Source organism: Pieris napi, chromosome 24, assembly GCF_905475465.1.
Source record: "Pieris napi chromosome 24, ilPieNapi1.2, whole genome shotgun sequence".
Classification (NCBI taxonomy): Eukaryota; Metazoa; Arthropoda; class Insecta; order Lepidoptera; family Pieridae; genus Pieris; species Pieris napi.
The window spans coordinates 4,379,222-4,400,606 of NC_062257.1; the positions used below are offsets into that span (position 1 = coordinate 4,379,222).

General features: G+C 34.3%; 1 protein-coding gene across 2 annotated transcripts; it reads right to left on the bottom strand.

The window, feature by feature from the left end:
* Positions 1-1,090: 1,090 nt before the first annotated feature.
* LOC125061937 (E3 SUMO-protein ligase RanBP2-like) lies at positions 1,091-20,891 on the bottom strand. 2 transcript variants are annotated; one of them, XM_047667571.1, is made up of 12 exons: positions 20,656-20,891; positions 20,356-20,581; positions 14,438-19,986; positions 13,513-13,655; positions 11,693-13,130; positions 11,380-11,662; positions 10,541-10,710; positions 9,177-9,512; positions 5,322-5,576; positions 3,959-4,162; positions 2,413-2,535; positions 1,091-1,615 (listed from the first exon to the last, which is right to left on the bottom strand). In XM_047667571.1, the coding sequence occupies exons 1-12, from the start codon at positions 20,722-20,724 to the stop codon at positions 1,571-1,573; spliced, it is 8,841 nt and encodes a 2,946-aa protein (XP_047523527.1). In that variant the 5' UTR covers positions 20,725-20,891; the 3' UTR covers positions 1,091-1,570. The 2 variants fall into 2 exon arrangements, with proteins under 2 accessions (XP_047523527.1, XP_047523526.1); XM_047667570.1 differs by having other exon boundaries at positions 11,380-13,130.
* Between the last annotated feature and the right edge of the window lie 494 nt (positions 20,892-21,385).

Here is a 21,385-nt window from a genome sequence, read left to right on the forward strand (position 1 = left end):
CAAGTACACTTATAAACGTCAAGAGAAAAGATGTTAAATTGATTCTTAATTTACATTTACTACCAAGTCAAGGGCCACCCTTTTTAATCGCCAAATTTTGAGTCCTACAACTTGTTTGAACTGGAGCAAGTCAATTCCGAGGATTAGAATCATTTAAATAATCGTCAAATTTATAAAAAGCCTTATTGATAAATTTACGTTTAACGAGAGTTTTGAATTTACTCAATGATAATTCTTTAATTTCGCTTGGGAGTTTGTTGTAAAACCGAATTTAATGTACATATAAGGTGGTTTATATTCTGGAGATTTACGGACATAGTACAGACCCGGAGATTTAGTCAAGATGCCTTAACTACGTATATGTAGAAAGTCGAAAACGAAATTTATATGAATATTTGTCCACACGAACTGTCATTTTCATACAAATTTAGTTTTGGTGTCTTCTACAAGTCAATGCCTATACCCGAATCCTAAGTTCGGTATTTATGTGGAATTTTTTTGAAGTAAAACTTCTTTAGGCGCGGGTTTGCGGAACGTCACGAAGATGTGCAGCGCTTTTGTCGATTGTTTTTTCTTTAATAATGACGTGCTAGTATAATATTATAGTGCAATTATTCATACTTGAACACCAATGGTGTTTTTAATACATATCAATACCATTTTTTTTTTGTATTTTTATAAGGGCACAGAACCAAGACCTTTTTTGCTAAAACCCAGTTGGCTATTTTAGAAAATGTGGGCATAAGTTAGCAATGATAATAATGAATTTGTTATATTATTTGGTAATTGTTACCATATTTATGTTGGTATTTCTATATACATAACAACAACTAGTTTTAGTTCTTGTTTTTAATTAGCCTTAGTATCATTCATTACTATAGAAAGACTGGCAAAATTAAATTATGGGATTTGGGCAGCTTAATTACTCAATAATTAATTTATAATGTTTCACTTCTGCCATGTGTACTTTGTACGCACGCACTCGTGATAACAGTATCGCTGTACCACCAATTTTTTAATGTTGTCAGCACATGTGACATTACGGATCTTTTAATAGGGAAAAGTTCAGTGTTGTAATAAAACAATTTAATTTAATTATAATTTTTATTAAGTCATTTATACATTACTACCACATCCATGTAATACCGAATTCACAAGTTCAAGCGATTAAACATTATTTGTCTTAAAACCTAGTAAAAAGACCTGATCAATATAAAATTTACATAAATTACAGTTTCCTTTTAAAGGAAAATAAAGAAAATTGATCAGATCTCCTTGTACATAAATTAAAAAAATGGGCAAATTTAAATCGAAATAATTAACCTGCTTCAGATAATTACTAAATATTAAATCACGTATTCCTACCAGGCGTTTTTAAACCTGTCAAAATGGCATCTGACAGCAGTTGTCAAAGAGCTCCTAATTTGTTAGTACAAGAAAAATATAATTAATTAAAGTATTCATTAAATAGAAGACAAAGAATATTAAGTGGAAATTTAACGTCATTCGAGTTTGACAACTCGTTTGACAGCTGTCAGACGCCTTGTAATGGCTTAAACACTAACGCCCTCTAAGACTCGGGATCGTGGGATTCGTACGTCGACGCTTTGCTTGTCTGAAAAAAAAAATGTATTATTATATTTCGGAATATTTCAAGTAAAAAACGTCAAATATATAGTATACATAACTATTTTTTTATAATATAAACAGCCCATTTTAGTGGGTGCGTTTCCGGCATTTAAGTGAGGAGTATTGTCTTTTTAAACGGTCCCGGGAATACTCCCTGGGAGTCAATTACACAGTTAGCAAAAGAAAATGTCAAGTGAAGCTGACTATGGAAGACTGAATTAAATATTTATTGCCAGAATATGATATATATGAGATATAAATCTAAATTAAAATTATCCGTATGAATAATTTTAATTTAATCATTAATTTAATAATAATAAAATATTGTGAAAAAGGCTAATTCCATGCTCTATTTAGTAAGAAAATCATTCAAATGCCTTTCACCAAGAACATTCTTAAAGATATATAAATGTTACATTAGACCACTATTAGAGTATGCCTACAGCATTTGGGATTCTTATTTCATAAAGGATATTAGTATGATTGAAAGGGTTAAAGAAAAGCCAAGAAAATGATCAGCTCACTCAGGAATAAATCTTATAATGAGCGTCTGAAAGCACTTGACTTTACTGATTTAGGAAGTAGGAGATTAAGAGGAAATCTCATTGAAACCTATAAAATCCTCACCACTATAATGTTCCAGGAATTGAGAAGCTCTTTTAAGTGAAAATACACATTTGAGGGGTTATTCTTTAAAACTTAAGAAAACACAGACTACAGTCGTTAGTAGGATTATAGATTATGATTCCTGTATTGACTTTTAATTTTTGACAATTGACTCACCTCGCAACTGTCATAAAAGTCCATAGTCGTTTCACTGTCCGGGAAATTCACTGTTATATTCTTGTTCGCTGGAATATTACTGGTATAGTCGAGTCCCGACCAACTGCACGAGTCACCAGATATCTATGAAAATTAATAAATTATATATTTAATACCCTTAAATTAAAAAAAAAGTGCGTGCGTACAAAGCACACATGTCAGAAGTGAAACATCGTTGGCAAAATAATTTTTAAGTCTTGTTCATATTTATACAAATCTTAAACTTTAGATTTCCGAGACTTAGGGTCTGTTTCACAATGTATGGATAAAGTACCAAATAGCTATGCAACATATAAATTATTTGGAAGATTGTGCTATTCGACATTCATCGGACTCATAACTTATGATGGACTTTATGTGACGATTAGCGCTATCTGACAGTCGTGAAACGCAACAATAGTGTTTATCCTACCAATAAGTAATAAATAGCTAATTTGGAACTTATGTAGAACGTATCCGAACATTGTGACACAGACCCTTAGAGGGAGGGAAAAGGAAGATATGTTAGGAATTTAATTAATTTAATTGTCATTAAAATATCAAGTATCGAAAATTAATACAAATTATTAATTTAATTTATTTCTTTGATAATAAAAACATGTGGTTTTTTAATTTACAATTCGTCATAAATTCTCTTAACTAAATTTTAATTATTCCTTTTATTCGCCCTTCTCACTCTCTCTCAATCGCTCTCTCCCTTTTCTTCGACGTTCCGTAAAAATTTTACCCTCATGCTTCTAAGGAAGTTTCACATCAAAACATGTGTTCAATTCACATGTGGTAAAAATGAAACCTTCCAAAATTTTGGTCTTAAGATAATTAGACGAATGTTATTTTAATTTTTAAGTTTATTATTAATTTTGATAAAAACTACAATGATTAAAAAAGTTTTTATAAATTAAATACGTAAATTAAAAATAAACATAGTGTATAAATATGTAAATTAGACTTTTTCATCTAATTATAGTATTAACCTTTTCTTTAATTAATTTTTAATATTTTAGTTTAACTTTAGTTTTAAAATAATTTTTTAAAACTAAAGTAATTAAAGTTTGAAAGACGAAACGAAAACAGTAAAAAGAGATAGACACATAAATTCATAAGAATTTAAAAGAATTGAAGTCTTAAGACGCGTTATGAAAAATTGATGAGAGTGAAATTTTACGATGCGCGCGCACCGTTACACAAAATTAACAGAAAGAAGTTAGTTCCAGGTGGCATGAAAATCGATAATAACTATGTTCAAGTTGTATATTCTAGTATTTTTATATTTAGAACACGTGTTTCGTAACAGTACAATTAAACAGAGTGAATAAATAAATATTATTTTAGTTTTATTAAATCAATTTCATTTACGACGGTGATAGTATTTACTAATAATAATTTTATTGATTAATTTTAATATTTATCGTTAATCACTACTGCATTTTAGTTATTTTTTTTCCATACGCCAAAGAAGTATAACTTTTAACGCGTGTACATAAGTACACACATTTTTTTTACTTACTTGAAACACTGTATCAGTGTGTATCAGCATATCAGCAAGTATTTCCCCAGTATTGTTATCAGTGATGAGAATCTTCGGGGAACAGACATCTTGATCAAACAGCACCTGTATGTGAGCTTCTTCTACTGTATTTCTTATCTCCTCTTGTTCCAATATGACTTCTCCATCACATGCATAGTACATTGCCGATTCTTCCTCTTCTTCCTAGAAAAAAATGAATGATTTATTTAATAGTTTTGACTGTAACGGCTAAACACGTGTAGTTTTCGTATGAATGTATGTTTGTCCATCAGTAGTTTTGAGATGTGGCCTTTCTGGAGGGGACTTGTTCAAAAAATAATTAATTATTTTTTTGTTTTCAGTATACATATTTTTTATTTAGCTCGCTTTTGAAGACTGTTTAAAAATAAGTTATATATTTATTTAATTAAACTCTATACATTTATTAAATTAATAAAATATAAACACGATCTTAATAATCTAAACATAATTTCTCTCATTTTGCTTACGTCATCATACGACTTCGGGCGGCTTATTATTATTATTTTATTAAGAACATTTACAGCTTATAACTAAATTATGGACTTAATATAAAAAACTTTTTAAGACTATAAAAAAATCTTCATATTTTTAATTACTTAATAACTAAAAGAATTGGTTCAAATAAAATCATTTTAATCCAATCTAACTGGTAAGTAACAAGGAAACTATAGGCAAATATTTTGGTAGTAGTAAACTTATGATACAATATTAATTTCTCTAAAGAATTGGTTTTTTTTTTTAAATTTGAATGAGTATTTCTTTATTGGTTTTCGTAAACAATGTATGTTTGTCCATCAAAACAACTCAGTAGTTTTGAGATGTGCTTCTTGTGGACTTGTTGAAAAAATAATAAATTAATTTTTTGTCTTCAGTAGATAAGTTATTTTTTATTTAGCTCGCCTTTGAATACTGTTTAAAAAGAAGTTAGATTATTATACAATTATTAAAATATAATCACTTATATATATATACAAACACGATCTTAATAATCTAAACATAATTTGGCTCATTCTGCTTACGTCAAACATCCGACTTCGAGCGTATTGGGGTATTTTATTATTTATTAAGAACATTTACAGCTTATAACTAAATTATGAACTTAATATAAAAAACTAAACTTTTTGAGCCAATAAAAAAATCTTCATATTTTTAAGTGCTCTCGCTTACACTTCAAACCTTAAATGGAACGCCTCAGAGCGAGGTAACGCCGCATGAGTCATGTTTTTTCGTGCGTGCAGCCGGCTCCATCGATTTATAAGACGTTGTCACGTCAAAAAGTACCTTGTAAATATCGCATCTAAGACAAATAGTTCAGACTTACCTCATTATAATAACCATCATAATCTTCGTCATAATCATGTTCGTACTCTTCTTCATTCTCAAAATGGACCTGCTTGACACCATCAGCCTGATCACCATCACCATTTTCTGTTTGAGAAGTCTCCGGTTGTGAGACATCCGCCCGCGAACTCTCTGCCATTCCTTTCGGGAGTCGGAGGGGAGCTAAACTTCCATAGGGATTCTCTTTCTCTTCTTTCTCTTTTCGGATCGCGTCAGCGGCTGCTACTTGCAGTTTCTTTAAACATATAATTATAAAAATATATGAATTATGAATTACGTAAGCAGATTTACTGCAATTCATCCCCCCCCACCCCTCTTGTCAGCAAAAGTAAGCATAGCTCTCAAAAATAATAGTACGTAAACGTATTTTTTTAGGAATCCTCGAAAATGCATTTTGTTTTCAAACATAGACAATGTGTGGGTAATATGTGTAAAAAAGTTAATAATTACTGTTGACATAATCACGAAATAAGAAAAAAAAGGGTGCGTGTACTTATGTACGCGCGTAGGAAGTTATACTTCTTTGGCATTATTAAAAATAGTTTTTGATTGCATGCAAATAATTAATTACAATTAAATAATCAAAGAATGGAAAGGGAGTCATTATAGTAAATAAAGTTAAGTTTACATTTGAAATATTAAATAAATAAATATTTATTATTATTTTCTTGCATAAAGTGTAACATAAATTCTATTATTATTCGAATGCTGTTTTTAAATTATGTCCAATGCCGTAGCATCTTCCGTGGGCAACTTCATTCTGTTATTTTGTGTCACTGTGCGCGCGCATCGTAAAATTTCACTCTCATCAATTTTTCATTACAGTGCACTACAGTGCTTACGTAATACTTGAACTTTGTGTCCGTAAATATACACTATTTACAATATTGTTAACCTACATAGTAATAATATTAATAACTAGCTGGCCTGGCGAACATCGTACCGCCTAACAGTCTATTCTTTATTTTTTTTAAATATTTATTCTGCTATTCACCGGTCTAGCTAGTAAGATAAAAAAAGAAAGTTGATAAGACAACAAATATATTATGTCAAAAATAAAAATTTACCTTCCCGGAACCCCTCCACTAACACTTGAACTTTATGATATGGTATTAAAGTTCAAATTGACTTTTAAGTATTATTACGAATATTTTGTATGGGAATATAGAAAAGTGTTGTTTTTAGACTTTTTCACTCAATTTTTTTTAATTTTTCTCCGTAAGAACCATCCTCGTACTTCAAGAAATATTATTAAAAAAAATCAGACAAATCGGTCAAGCCGTTTTCATGTTATGTCGTGACAACGGAAAACGGGTTTCATTTTTATATATATAGATAATCAAAACAAATAGATAACTAGAGTCTGGCTAATGAAAGAACTTTCAGATGGCAACACAGAATGTCATTGTCAATTTCTCAATATGGCAGTTGTCAATCGTTTTGGTTTATTTTGTTCTTATTTATTCATTTACGTGTTTAAATATGAGTAAAACTATTAAAAGTGGAGTTCGAGAGATATTGTTCTGCATGATATCCAAATTCTATCAAAAACAAGAGGAGAAAGAAGCTGAATTCTACCAAAAACAAGATTGTTTACGTGTGGTGTTGAATTTCTTAGGTTAGTATTATTTATTGTCTTAATACTACATGCAATTACTCACTTATAATACCACAAGAGCTTCAAAATTATCGGGTATTTCCCGATAGGTTCGTTGCAAACAATTAATATATACGACTATAGTCGTCATGACGACTATATTTGTTTGCAGGGAACCTTGAGGGAAATGCCCGATAATTTTGAAGCTCGTGTGGTATTCGGGGGATTATTTTTCCGACCCAAATGTCGGCCAATAGAATTGCACCATGAGACGAAATGTACAGTTAACAAATAAGAATTTCATAATGAATAAAACAACTACTTAATAATTTTCTTGAAGCAACGACCAGAGAAAATTTTCACAAAAAATTATCAGTATAATACCATGTAGGTTGTACCACGTGACGTCGAATGGTGCAATTCTATTGGCCGATATTTGGGTCGGAAAAATAATCATTTTTATTTCAATTATATATTTTTTCCGAATAGTTAACAGGTATAATAGCCTTTGTTTGTTTTATTTGATAGAATATTTTGTTTCTTTCGCAGGAAATCTGGAGGATGTAGACTCTGTATAATGCAATAGTGAGAACTATTTTTTTTTAAATGGCTCTGCCACGGTTTGTGCATTAGCCAGCGTCAAGTTAAAGATTTTTATAATTCGTGCTTATTGCCTTAGAAATTCGACCATGTCCTCCATGTACGGTTTAGGCACTCGCCCGGTACCGCCCAACCCTCCCAAAGGCCGAGAACAAATTTAAATTAAATTAAAACTTGCCCTCGAACCGGGAATCGAACCCGGTACCCCTCACCTAGCTGCCACTTAATAAGACCGCTAGGCTATGAGGCCCCTGTGAGAACTATTGGTAAGCTCACTGATTAAAGTTTTTTTTTAAATACAGGGACCACATCCTAGCCTATCAGACTCGCAATCAGTCAGACACGTGACCGAGTGGCCAAGCAGCAGGGGAGTGTCGAGATCTCCCCTTTCTTAAAAAGGGACATTATTATCTTAAAGGGTTGGCATCTCCCGCCGGGCCCGGGCGACAACTACTCCGGAAATATCGTCATAATATTTATGGGCGAGTCGGGGCCCGCTGCCCGGCGCTACCCGCGTTACCTCTCGTGCTATTTTAAAGAGTCATTTGAACAGCAGAAGAGTGGAAGAAAATGACTGATCATGTTGTGGAAAATAAATATAAAGAAAGGGACAGAACTACAGAGGAACATTTAGAAAGTTTCATAATCAATGTGAGAGACAGTGATAACAGCAATGAATCTATGCATATTGATATTGATTATTCCGAATTAAGTTGTGTTTTATAATAAATATAGTTTTAGTTTTCCATTCTAGTCATTTTAAGTATCAATGCTAGTCCTTTTAGGTATCAATGCTAGTCATTTTAAGTATCAATGCTAGTCATTTTAAGTATCGATGCTAGTCATTTTAAGTATCGATGCTAGTCATTTTAAGTATCAATGCTAGTCATTTTAAGTATCGATGCTAGTCATTTTAAGTATCGATGCTAGTCATTTTAAGTATCAATGCTAGTCATTTTAAGTATCGATGCTAGTCATTTTAAGTATCGATGCTAGTCATTTTAAGTATCGATGCTAGTCATTTTAAGTATCGATGCTAGTCATTTTAAGTATCAATGCTAGTCATTTTAAGTATCGATGCTACTCATTTTAAGTATCGATGCTAGTCATTTTAAGTATCAATGCTAGTCATTTTAAGATCAATGCTAGTCATTTTAAGTATCAATGCTAGTCATTTTAAGTATCAATGCTAGTCATTTTAAGTATCAATGCTAGTCATTTTAAGTATCAATGCTAGTCATTTTAAGTATTAATGCTAGTCATCTTAAGTATCAATGCTAGTCATTTTAAGTATCAATGCTAGTCATTTTAAGTATCAATGCTAGTCATTTTAAGTATCAATGCTAGTCATTTTAAGTATCAATGCTAGTCATTTTAAGTATCAAGAGTAAAAGACTAAATACGTATAGTATTTAATTTCATAGAAATACAGTTACTATCAATGTAAAAAATAATAAAATCAAGGTTTAATCCACAAAATATATCAAATTTCAGGGTTTACTAAATTTTTTTGAATTTGCCTCGCTTTTTCGTTATCTTCTTTCATTAGCCAGACTCTATGTATTTTAAATAGATTTTAGTTAAAACGATTAAATTTGAATAAGAGGGTAGATCATTAATTAGCAAAAATCAACTTACCCTAACACATTGGAGGACTTTATCCCGGAAGCTATTAGCCAGTTCCACAGATTTAAATCGAACAGCAAGTGTTTCCTGTGACGCATTTCCGTCCACGTAATTACTTCCCGCCCATGTCCAGGCGCTATTAGAGTTCTTCATCGGCAATAACTCCAAATCCATAAAAATCAACATATTCAACACGGCCTTGTGCACCTGCTCGCGTCGGAGGAGCAATCTGTATGTTTGTCTATTTGGATGATATAATATCTTCATTTCGCCGACCCCACGCTCCTTCCATTCGCGAGATTTCTCGTCAAATCTGTATAGCTTACAGCGTTCCCCGAAAACTTTTTCCTGGAAATTAAAACAAAATATTTTATTTAAGGATAATTTTTGACGTGATAAAGTCTTTAAAATCGTTTTAGTCGGGTGACATGTTCAGAAACTTGTGTCACACCAAAACCTCACGAGCGCGATCGCAGGTATAACGAGAGAGAGACGGACCGATCTCCCGTCTCATCTCGAGCGCTGCCAGTCATTCCGTGAAACTTGTCACGCGGAATCCTCACGAGCGGAGGCTGGCATAGCGTTCGAGTGAGTGGACCGATCTTCCGTCTCGTTATCACGTAAACATCTCGATCGTAAACCTACTTTACAAACAACCAATATTTTTTTTTTTGTATTTGTATAGGTGTAACTGTGCTTTGTGTATGTTTAAATGTGTATTCCGTTTTTGGCTCTTGTGTATAGTGTAATTTTTTGAATATTGTATTGTACTCGTAAGTAGCTGTAGGAATACCATTAAGCAAATAAATAAAATAAAGGATGATTCTGAACAAAATTTTATACAAACATTTTTCAATTTCAATACGAGTCTGAACATCTGTCTATACATACATTTTATTTGTTAGTGAATGTATATTTCATTAAGTGCGGTGTTCACATTAATAGTGGATTTACGGCGAGTGATAATTTTTTATTTTTTTTAAGACAATTCACACCAATTGACCTAGTCCCATGCTAAGCTGGTGAAGCTTGTGTTATGGGTACTAGGCAACGGATATACATACATATTATAGATAGATATACATATAAATACATATTTAAACACCCAAGACCTAAGCACAACACCAAATGCTCATCACATCGATGTTTGTCTCAGCCGGGGATCGAACCCGGGACCCATGGATTCGCAGTCAGGGGTACTAACCACTAGACCAATGAGTCGTCTCTTTTTTATAACATAAAAATATATTTTATTTTTATTACCCTCAAATGGGTCAAATTTGTCCCTTTCTGGGAGAACTTTGTTAGTAGCAACACTTATGAAATGTCAGAATTCTACGGAATGAAAAATCAGACTAGTTTATATTTTATTTTACCTCGTCTTCTTCGCCAGTGGTAACAACGATTTTATCAGGCAACGGAACAATAGGCTCATAATGAGGATCATATTCTTCATCACCAGTCTTATCATTGTCTGTGCTTTGATCACGCGCTGATGAGAAAAGCTGCAGACCAGCGCCTTCCCATTTAAAATCATTCGATTTATCTGCAATATAAAAAAAAAATATCATAATCTATGTGGGCTTCAAGGCAAGTATGATTATTGACCCCCCCCCCCCCCCCATGTAACGCGCCGTAACGTTTTGTACCCAATAGTAAAACGTTTCGTGACCACTCAGTGACTCTTTATACCTAAAAGTTACCATTATGTGGTGTAAAGTACTGGAAAGGCGAAAATAATATTAACAATAGCGCGTAATTCAATCCCCGCCCCGCATCGTAACGTTTTACAAAAGGACAAAAAAATTCGTTACGTTATACTTGAACGCTCCCAAACAGTTGACATTTCATCAAAATTTGTTCAGTGGTTTTTGAGATATGGCATGTCCGGAGACAATAGAATAAGGAATTTCAAATAGCAAATACCCTATTTATATAGTATAATAGTCAGTCTTAAAATAGCCGTTCAAGTATTACGTTCTTTGATATGTCAATAGTAATTATTAACTTTTTTACACATATTACCCACACATTGTCTATGCTTGAAAACGAAATGCATTTTCAAGGATTCCTACGTTTATGTACTATTATTTTTGAGAGCTTTGCTTACTTTTGCTGACCTGAGAAGGGGGAGAGGGGGGGGGGATAAATTGCAGTAAATCTGCTTACGTAATACTTAAACGGCCTTACCAAACAATCAGAAAAAAATACATACTTTGAATAACAGGTTCTGTCGTCGATAAGTCAGCAAATGACAAGCTTTCTGCGACCAACAGTTTATTTACAATTTCATCAGATTTTTCACTTCCAACGTTTGGAGCTTTTGTGTCTTGTGTATTCGCCTGCCCTAGAACATCACTTAGCTTGCTTTCTGCCTGAACCGTTGGCCCAAACAAACTTCCTTGAGTTGGACTGCTAAAGTAATTCACCGGTTTTTGGTTGTCCGTTGAGAAAATTGATTTCACTTCTGGCTCATTACTGCCAAATACTGATTTATTGGGCTCAGTTGATCCAAAGATTGGTTTATTTTGGATAGTGGACCCGAATATTGGTTTATTTTGATCTGCTGAACCGAACATGGATTTGTTCTGCTCTGTTGATCCAAACATAGGTTTACTTTGGTCTGTTGATCCAAACACAGATTTATTTTGATCTGTTGATCCAAATATGGAATTATTTTGGTTGGTTGATCCAAATATTGATTTATTTTGCACTGTGGATCCAAAAACTGATTTACTCTGCTCGGTCGATCCAAATATAGGTTTACTTTGATCTGAAGTTCCGAACACAGATTTATTTTGCTCTGTCGATCCAAATATAGGTTTACTTTGGTCTGTGGATCCAAACACAGATTTATTTTGCTCTGTCGATCCAAATACAGATTTAGTTTGGCCTGTGAGTCCGAACACGGATTTATTTTGCTCTGTTGATCCAAATACAGATTTACTTTGGTCTGTGGGTCCGAACACAGATTTATTTTGCTCTGTTGATCCAAATACAGATTTAGTTTGGCCTGTGAGTCCGAACACAGATTTATTTTGCTCTGTTGATCCAAATACAGATTTACTTTGGTCCGTGGGTCCGAACACAGATTTATTTTGCTCTGTTGATCCAAATACAGATTTACTTTGATCTGTGGGTCCGAACACAGATTTATTTTGCCCTGTTGATCCAAATACAGATTTACTTTGATCTGTGGCTCCGACCACAGATTTATTTTGGTCTGTCAATTTACTTTGATACGTTGATGCAAACACACATCCAAATATTGATTTACTCTGCTCTTTCGGTGATCCAAATAGTGATTGATTCTGCTCTGCTGATTTGAAAATTGATTTCTGTGTAGATGTTTCATCGTTCGAACTAGTATTTAGCTTTGGTGGTGCGAGAATAGAACTTTTACTTGAAGCCTGAAGTCTGGTAGCAAAGCTATCTTTTTCTGATCTATCGGACTCCTTAAAAATACTGGTTAAGGGCGTGCCAAAAGTTGTTGTATCAATCGTTCTGTCTAATGGAGTTCCGTACACAGAATTTGTAGTGCTTTGCAAAGATGCTTCTGTTTTTGATGGCTTTCTGGGCGTTTCCATAATATCTTCTTCACAGCCGCGACATCCTTTACACGGTTCTTTTTCTGAGTACGTAAAGAAATTATCAGGTAACATCAACTCTTTGGCTCTTCGCTTGTCATCTTCAGACGCCTCAGTTTCAGAAACAAAGATGACGTCATCGTCCTTGCCCTGTGAGCCAAATTTGCTCTCAATTGCTTTATCAATTTCGTTTTTAAACTCCAGCGCAATTGTTTTGTTTTGGAATCGAATACAGAATTGTTGTAAGTGCAATTCTCCTTCGCTGAAATCATTGGCAGCGAATAACCATGTTTTCTCATCTTTGGGTTTATAAATGACATCGGGTGAAAGGATGTGGTTCAAACATATTTTGTGGATTTGTTCACGTCGCATTAACACTCTGAAAATTAAGAAAGGTTAGGACACTTCAGCGACTGTCATCCCTGAGTACATAGGTTCTATCCCCGGCTAGAACACACTAGCTATATGTGTGTATATGGGTTGCGATGACTGCCCTTTTTGGGCGTCCCTTATTATATAATACTAGTAGACTCGGCCAAGCGTTGCTGTGGCTAAGATTTTTGTTATATTACATAGTAGTAAACTATTCAAGAGAAACGGCAGGAGAACACCAATCCACCATGCTATTTTGGTGGTTATGCCATTAAAAGTGCAACCGGGGATCGAACCTACGACCTCAGGGTTGAAAGTCGCACGCTGAAGCCACTGAGCCAACACTGGTAAAAATCGTTATTTGTAAATTAAATAAAATCTATATTTACCTCACATTTCCTGAATTTTTGTTTTTTAATATTTTAATTATTCCAAGACCTCTTTCTTTCCATTCAGTGTCTGTGAAGATAAATAATTTTGCCCTGTGTCCATAAAGTTCGTCTTCATTTTCTTCTCCAGTTACGACATCAATCTAAAAATATTATTTATTTATTAGTAATCTTTTAGCTAACATACATATGGAACAAAACACTTATACAATATAGTATATTGAATTTACAAAGCCAAAACAGATTACATAGATAAAAAATATATATGAAACAGAAAACAAGTACATTAATAGACAAAAGTGTATTTAAAAAAAAAGGGTGCGTGTACTTATGTACGCGCGTAAGAAGTTATACTTCTTTGGCTTTCTTTATTTTTTTAAAATATCAAATAATTAATAATAAATATTTAACGTTAATAATTTAATAATATTTAATTTTTAGTATATAATTCAATTATTAATAATAATAATTATTTATTATTTTATTATATTATTAACCATAAACTTGTGCTTTAGTAGCTCCCAAAATATTGAGTTAAATACAAAATTAGCTTTATATCTGTTAAAAGTATGGTAGAATTTAAGCTCCAAGGTCAGGAGTTATTAAATAAAGTAAACCCATCTACAACACGGTAGATCGGTTCCGCGTTGTAGGAGTATTCTCGCATAACGCGCTTTTACGACCCCATATAAAGCGATATGTCCGAATGATTCAACGTTTAACTTTTCTCATAGGTGACACTTTTCTCCTTCAAGAAAAGAGCTTACCGATTCTTGAAAGGCCGGCAACGCACTTGCGAGCCTTGGCAGTGTGTATCCATGGGCGTTACATAAAAAAAAGAAAACAAGAAGTTCACCTGGTGTCTAGTCAAATAAAATATACATGCAGTCTTAATTTAATTGTGACTATATTTCGATCAACTTACCTTGTCCGGCATTGGAATCACTGGGCTAAAATGTATACTGGCTCCCTCATCATCAGAAACATATTCCTCATCACCACTTTCGTCACCCTTACTTTTTGGAGATTTAATCGGGCTCTTTCCCTTTGTTGGTGATTTTGGTTTTAAAGCGAAATGAAATGTGCCGCCTTCTTTAGACCCGAAGGTAAGATTCGATGTGGGGGTAGGTAACAAAGCGGGTTTTTGGACTGCGGTAACAGTCTCAGTTTTTTTAGTACTGAAATTTATCGGGGCATCACTACCATTCGCATCTACGCCAAATGGTTTAGGAGTGGACTCTTTAGCAATGCCGAATTTAAATGTTTGCGAAGCATTTGTATTAAACAGAGATACGGGAGCAGGTTGTTCCACTGCCTTTTGTGGGATACCAAACGAAAACTTCGGGGTTGTTGCTGCTGGTGCTGCTGTTGTTGCTGCTGTTGCTGTTGCACCGGGATTTCTTGGACTATTGCATGCTGGACACACTTCTTTATCTTTCTCATTACGTACGAAGCATTGCTTGCACTCCCATGACCCTTCTTTGACTTTGAATTTATCACCCCAACCGGAAACGGCTGGTGTTTTGGCGGGTTCACTTGGTTTCGCTGGTTGTGTGATGCCAAAGTTAAACTTGGGAGCGTCTTCTTTCGGCCCATCTTCAGTCTTTATATTGGTGTTGTGGTCTCCAGGGCTATTACACGCGCTACAATTAACGCTTTCGGCCTGATTTCGGACGAGACACTGCTTGCATTCCCAAGTGCCTGATTTAGGTTTGAACTGATCACCCCAGGAGCTTTGTGTTTTAGTTTGGACTACAGCAGTGGGCTGACTCGAAGAAGTACTCTGTGGTTTCTGCTTCTCACAGCAAGCACATTTAGTAAAGCTTTCCAAGTTGTTTGTATAACATGCTGTACAGTACCAAGATCCTGGCTTAGGTTTAAACTGATTACCAAAGCCACTGGAATTGGATTTAGCGACATTTTCTTCTTTTACGGCAGCTTTTACGTCATCTCCTATATTAGATTGAGCTTTCTTTACTGCATCAATGAAATCATTACAAGCCTGCACTGTTTTAAAACGGAGACAAAAGGTTTCAGACATCAGTTCACCTTCAGAAAAATCTTTAGCGCACCATGTCACAGCCTTGTCCATGTTCGGCATTTTCACAAATGTAATGTCCTTAGTAATAGCGTGATTACAGCAAACCTTCATTATTTGCTCTCTTCGCATAAGTAGACGCACTTTCTGATTATTGTCTTTATTTTTTAATAATTTAATATTCCCTAAACCTCTTTCTTTCCATTCTTTAGCTGGTCCATCAAATCTCAATAACTTTGCTCGATGTTCAAATAATACTATTTCGTCTTCTTCGCCAGTCTTTTGTTCAACTAAAGCTGGTAACGGAACTACTGGTTTAAACTCAGCTGTTGGTTCAAACTCCTCAACAAGATCGGACGTGCTTGCGTTGCCGGATGATTTCGTCTCTTTACTGTCCATCGCTGAACTGGATGTAGAACCAAAAACGTTGCCAAACGGAGAACTGCTTGCATTCTTAAAAGTGATACCACTGAAGACGTTAACTTTAGATGTTGGTGTTTCATCCTTAACAGCCTCTTTTTTAGGTGTTTCTGTTACAGTTTTAAATGTAGGAGTACTACTGAAAGTGAATCCACCAATAGTAGGTTTGCTGATTGATGGATCACTTTTATCTTCAGTAGTCGGAATTACAGTTTTTTCTTTAATATTTTCATTCGACGTTTTCACATCAGTTGAAGAACTTTCACTTCTCGCCTTTTCAAAGGTATCGAAAAATTCTTTAGCAGTGTCTGCAGTCTTAAATCGTATGCAGAATTTCTCTAATATCAAAGATTCTTCAGCAAAATCATTAGCCACCCAAAAGTAGGCTTTTGTTTCATTCTTCATAGGTTTGATTTCCATTTCTGGAACAATTATGTGATTCGCACATATTTTATGCACTTGTTCCCTACGCATTAGGACTCTGACTTTTCCAGTAACATTATGTTTTAAAAGCTTCATTTCACCGATGCCTCTCTCTTTCCATTGTTTATCTACGAAACGGAATAATTTTGCCCGAGCGCTAAATATCGAAGTTTCACTCTCTTCTCCTGTTGTTACTTTCACTTCTGCTGGCAACGGAATTATGGGCTTAAAATCTGGACAGGGATCGTAATCAACAGAGGTGTTACTTTTTTCAGATAAAGTCCTAGATTTATTTAAACTTGTGTTTGGTGATGAGGATTTGTATGGCCCATCTATAACTGATTTAGATACTTCGGAAGTGAAAAAATTCTCACTCATAGCAGGTTTATTCCACAGAGATAGATTATCCGACAGAGTAGAACCCGGTGTTGCATCTTTTGCGGCTGATAGATTAAAAATGGGTGGAATAACTGATTTAGCCTCTGTGCTAGAAGGCATTTGTATTTGATAATTATGTGGACTCCCTTTTATATGTTTCTGTGGAATAGTGACGCTTAGTATTGGAGCAGGTGTCGAAGTACAGGAAGGTAAAGGATCCGATGATGTAATAACGACATTGACAGGCAATGATCGCGCTACTGGTTTAGCATTTGACGTTGGTGTTATAATTTTACTCGCAACGGCTGATGATGTAGAAGCGACTAAAGTAGTGGGTCCAATAGGGACCACAGGGATATTTGAAAGGTTTGGAACCACTACAGGTGCTTGGGGGATCCCCGGCTGAACTAGGTTTGCCATATCAAGGTACATTTGGTCAGATGTGGGATAAATGCCTGGGTAAGTTGGTTGTCCTTGGTTCGGATTAAACATTGCAGATGAAACCGGAACTGCTGTGTTTTGTGTGAGTTGGGAAAATTGATTATAGAGATTGCAAAAGTTTTGTCCATACAACTGATAAGGATTTGGTGGTACTGGAAATGGTGGTACCAATCTTTGTGCAAATGGAGGAATAACTTGCGGTGGAGCAAAAGGTATCTGTGTGGCAAATGTTGCATTTTCATTGGCGCGATAGTCATCATTTAAATTATACAGATCACTTTCATCTATTGTCTGCTCGGATTTCTTTAATTTATTAACTTCTTTCTTTAGTTCGGCAATTTGTTTCTTTAGGTCTGCAACATCTTTACATTCTTTTCGACATTCAGACACTTGATCTTTGACTTCTTCTACTGACAACTTTAAAAGCTTAAACTGTTCTGTTGTTTGTTCAATATTGGAATGAATTGTGTTGATAATTTGATTTCCTAACCTTTTATTTTCATCAAACCAGTTCCTCGTCTGTTCTTTAAAGTCTTCTATTGTAGCATCTCTCTTTTGGAGATTCTTTATCTGCTCTTCAATGACTTTTAGATTCTGCTGATCAACGTGACTGTTATTGAACACTTGTGAGTCCAATGCCGTTCTATAATTGGTTGAATTCATATTTACCTGGTTCTTTGATGCCTTAGGTGTAGAACTCAGATTGTGGTGACTATATGGAAGTCTCAAAGGAGCACTATCAATTTCAGAAACATTTTCATCCGATGAAAACTTAGTATCACCATCATGTAAAACTGAAAATGAAATGTTTGAATCCACAATACTAAGAGAAGACTCAACATCCTCTATGAGATCTTGAATATTGGAATATAGAGGCAACAATTTGTATGATTCTATATGTTTTATACCTTCAAGTGCTTTATAAGCATAATACTTAGATTTTCCCAATAATGTAATAAACTTTGAGTTTCTATCATTATTCTTGATTAGTTTTTCTTCATTTGCAATCTTGTGGTATGATGCACCGAGGTAGAAATAACTTTCAGGTGATTTTAAATCGGTAAAATATTCAATTGCTTTTACATACTCATCATCATAGTAATTTTTCAGAGCAATATACAATTTACTTTCATGTAATAGTGTGTTTAATTGTTTATTATCTAATTCATTGTGTGAATAAGCAAAAAGCCTTTTGCTAGGCAGTTTAACCATTGATTTTGATTTTAATTTTTCTAGAAGAGGAACGGCAGAAGCATAGTAAAGATACGCCCTAGACTCAAGCATACTTTTATCATCTATCGTACTTTGTTTAGATAAACTACTAAATATACGACCAAGAATACAAAGTAGTTCAGGATCCAAGCCGTGGTTGTCCACACAGCGTACCACTTCTATTCCTCTACTTAATGTTGAGCGGATATCTGTGTATTCACTTCCTAACTCATTCTGTGTAAATTTATATGCACAGTCCCACCATTTAAGTTGGGGCAAGGAACATAATAAATCAGAAATATTGGCAGGTATAAGGTTTGGTACATCTGCTGCAATATAGTTGCGTTTTTCTTTCTGTTTCTTAGCCGACAAAGTGGCAGAGTAGAGGAATGCTAATATATCTAATTTACTCAATGACTCTGGCCCACAAGAAGTTATGGACGGTGAAAGCATGTCAAATATGGTACATTTAAAGTCTGAAAACTTTGTGTAGTTTGACAGAATCCAAACAAAATGATGAAGTGAATTTGGATAAAGTTTCTGAGCTTCATCATCAAAGGCTTGCACTTCTAATTTTTGGGGAAGTTTCGATGATGGTGCTTGAAATGAATTCGATGTGATATAAGATTCGGCTTTAGCTCTCTCATCTTTACTCACATAAATATTCTCAAATAGTTTATCTTTCCAATTGTTGCTGCTACAAAATTGTGATATTTGATCTAGGAATAGATGGCCTTTGTCTTGGTTGTTTCCAAGAATCATATGTCCTGATTGGGAGCATCTATATGAGGCTTCTCTATACCACCGAAAAACAGCTGACTTTTGTTTCTCCGGTGAACCAGTTAACCAAGTAGGATGAGGATCTATTGGTGATGTTTGCCATGCAGTTAGCAGTAACAATGAAGACAACTTTGTAGCATCATACCAATTAAGTTTCTCTTTCTTAGCTCTCTTAAGTAGTAATGTTGCAGCGAGGAATGCAAATTGTCCACGATGGTGTCTCAAAAGATGAGAATGAAATTCTGCATAACCAGACATAGGACCAGCTTTAGCAACTGACACTATGGCTTGGTCATATTCCTGAAGGAGTTCTTTAGATTCCAATAAGCTCATTGATGATCCTTGGGGTACTTCAGTTTCACTTAGAGTACAAAGTCTTTCTTTGACAGTTAATAATAGCAATTGGTATAGCCAATCAACGATTTTATCTGCATTGCATTTCAGAACTTCCGACAATGTTTCATACCAGATTATGTTGTTTAGAAAATGAGCATTCTCAAACTCTACATTGCAACTGTGATCAAATGCTTCTTTCATTTTATTGGTTGATAAATAATGCTTCAACAAGCGCACATGAAGGACAGCATCTTTTGGTCGAGCAGCTAGTTCAGATGTAAGTAGGTTTACTATTGCTTCAGGGTTAGGGTTGGCTACAGCTAAAAGTCTTTCTCTAAGTTTAAAGGTGATAGGATGTTTGGGAAATGCCAATTCTGCTTTTTCACACCAATACCTGGCTCGTCCAGCATCAATAATAACATCATCATCAGCAAGCAACTCACAAACTGTAAAATATATTAAAAGTTAAGTTAAATAATGTAGTAAGTGACACCATGGGTGACCAAATTATCAAAGATTTGATTCTTACTATGGGATCACAGTATTAAAAATAGCAACACAATATATTGTAGTTAAAACATAATAGTAGGTACGAAGATAGATACATTATTAGTAAGTAGTAGTAGTAGTATAAAGTGTGTTAATAATGTTTTAATTTTACTGCAAATGAATTAGATGCAAGATATTTAATATTATTGTTTCTGTAATAGCAGCAATGCTGCTACAAAATGATTCCAAGGATAGAATGCGTTGGAAAGAGTAAGACTTAACCTTTGCATTTGTCAATGGTAATGGTAAAATAAGTTCAAACTTACTATCCAAGATGATATTTGTTTGGCCAGGGTCTAGGTCCAGAGATATTTTAAGCTCTTCCAGAGCTTTATCTTTCAGTCCAAGTTTTCTAAAAGTCAGTCCGAGAAGCTTATGCGCGGCTGCATTGTTAGCTTTGTAGGTAAGATATTGTTCCAAGTATTTTTGGCAGCTTCCATAGTCTCCTACTTCAAAATATAATCGGGCAACCGTGTAGGCTCGAGCGTTAAACTGAAATTAAACTGAAATTATATACTTTTCTTAAAAAGCTGACTAAAGAAAATGTTAACGGATTTACAACTCACGTCTTTTGGTGATAATTTCGACAGTAGCTTTTCCACGTGTTTGTCGACGTCTTTTTTGTTCTTATACATTGTTCTAATTAATTAATGTCCTGACAAACGATAATTAAAGGCACCACTCTAAAAACTTTAAGGAAATATGAATTATAAAAGGCAAAATCAAAATTTTGCAGAACCCTCAAGCGCATTTTCTAGTACATTTTTGACGTGCGGGAGACCGCGATTTGATGCAATGTACCAACATAAAGAAATTAGAACGAACAAAAATTTTCTGCCACGATTATAAGCATTCATTCCACAGATTAATAATTCTCTCTTCGTCAGCCTTAGCGTCATTTAGGCTGCGAATACTAGGGTATAAGAGTAGTCTATAATAAGAGCGAAAGAGAGAAAACCAATAATTAAAAAAAAAAAACGATTGATTGACCTTTTGAATAAGATATATTAAATAGCGATAAAAATAAAATAATTGCATTTCCATATTATATAATTTAAATAGTTTAGTACAATTAGAAATCACCGTATTTGTTTCACTATTATTCTGCTATTGAAAAATGATAATGAAGTTAAAGCAATTTCTACACAGTTGACTCACCGCAGAAGCCAAGCTTAAGACTGTGGCTGGCTCTGTCTAGCCTGTGCATATCCAACTATTTTAGTTAGTGTTTTGGCCTAAAGGTCTAGATACCAGGCCATAAACTCCAAAAAAAAAAAAAAAAAATTTAGTTAGTGT

Excerpts from the sequence above, each read along its gene's own strand:
- LOC125061937 (XM_047667570.1), bottom strand. The coding sequence starts at position 20,724 with ATGTATAAGAACAAAAAAGACGTCGACAAACACGTGGAAAAGCTACTG. Across the intron at positions 4,163-5,321 it reads ATGATGGTTATTATAATGAG|GAAGAAGAGGAAGAATCGGC; the intron begins GTAAGTCTGAAC and ends ATTTTTTTCTAG. Across the intron at positions 2,536-3,958 it reads ACACTGATACAGTGTTTCAA|ATATCTGGTGACTCGTGCAG; the intron begins GTAAGTAAAAAA and ends TAATTTTCATAG.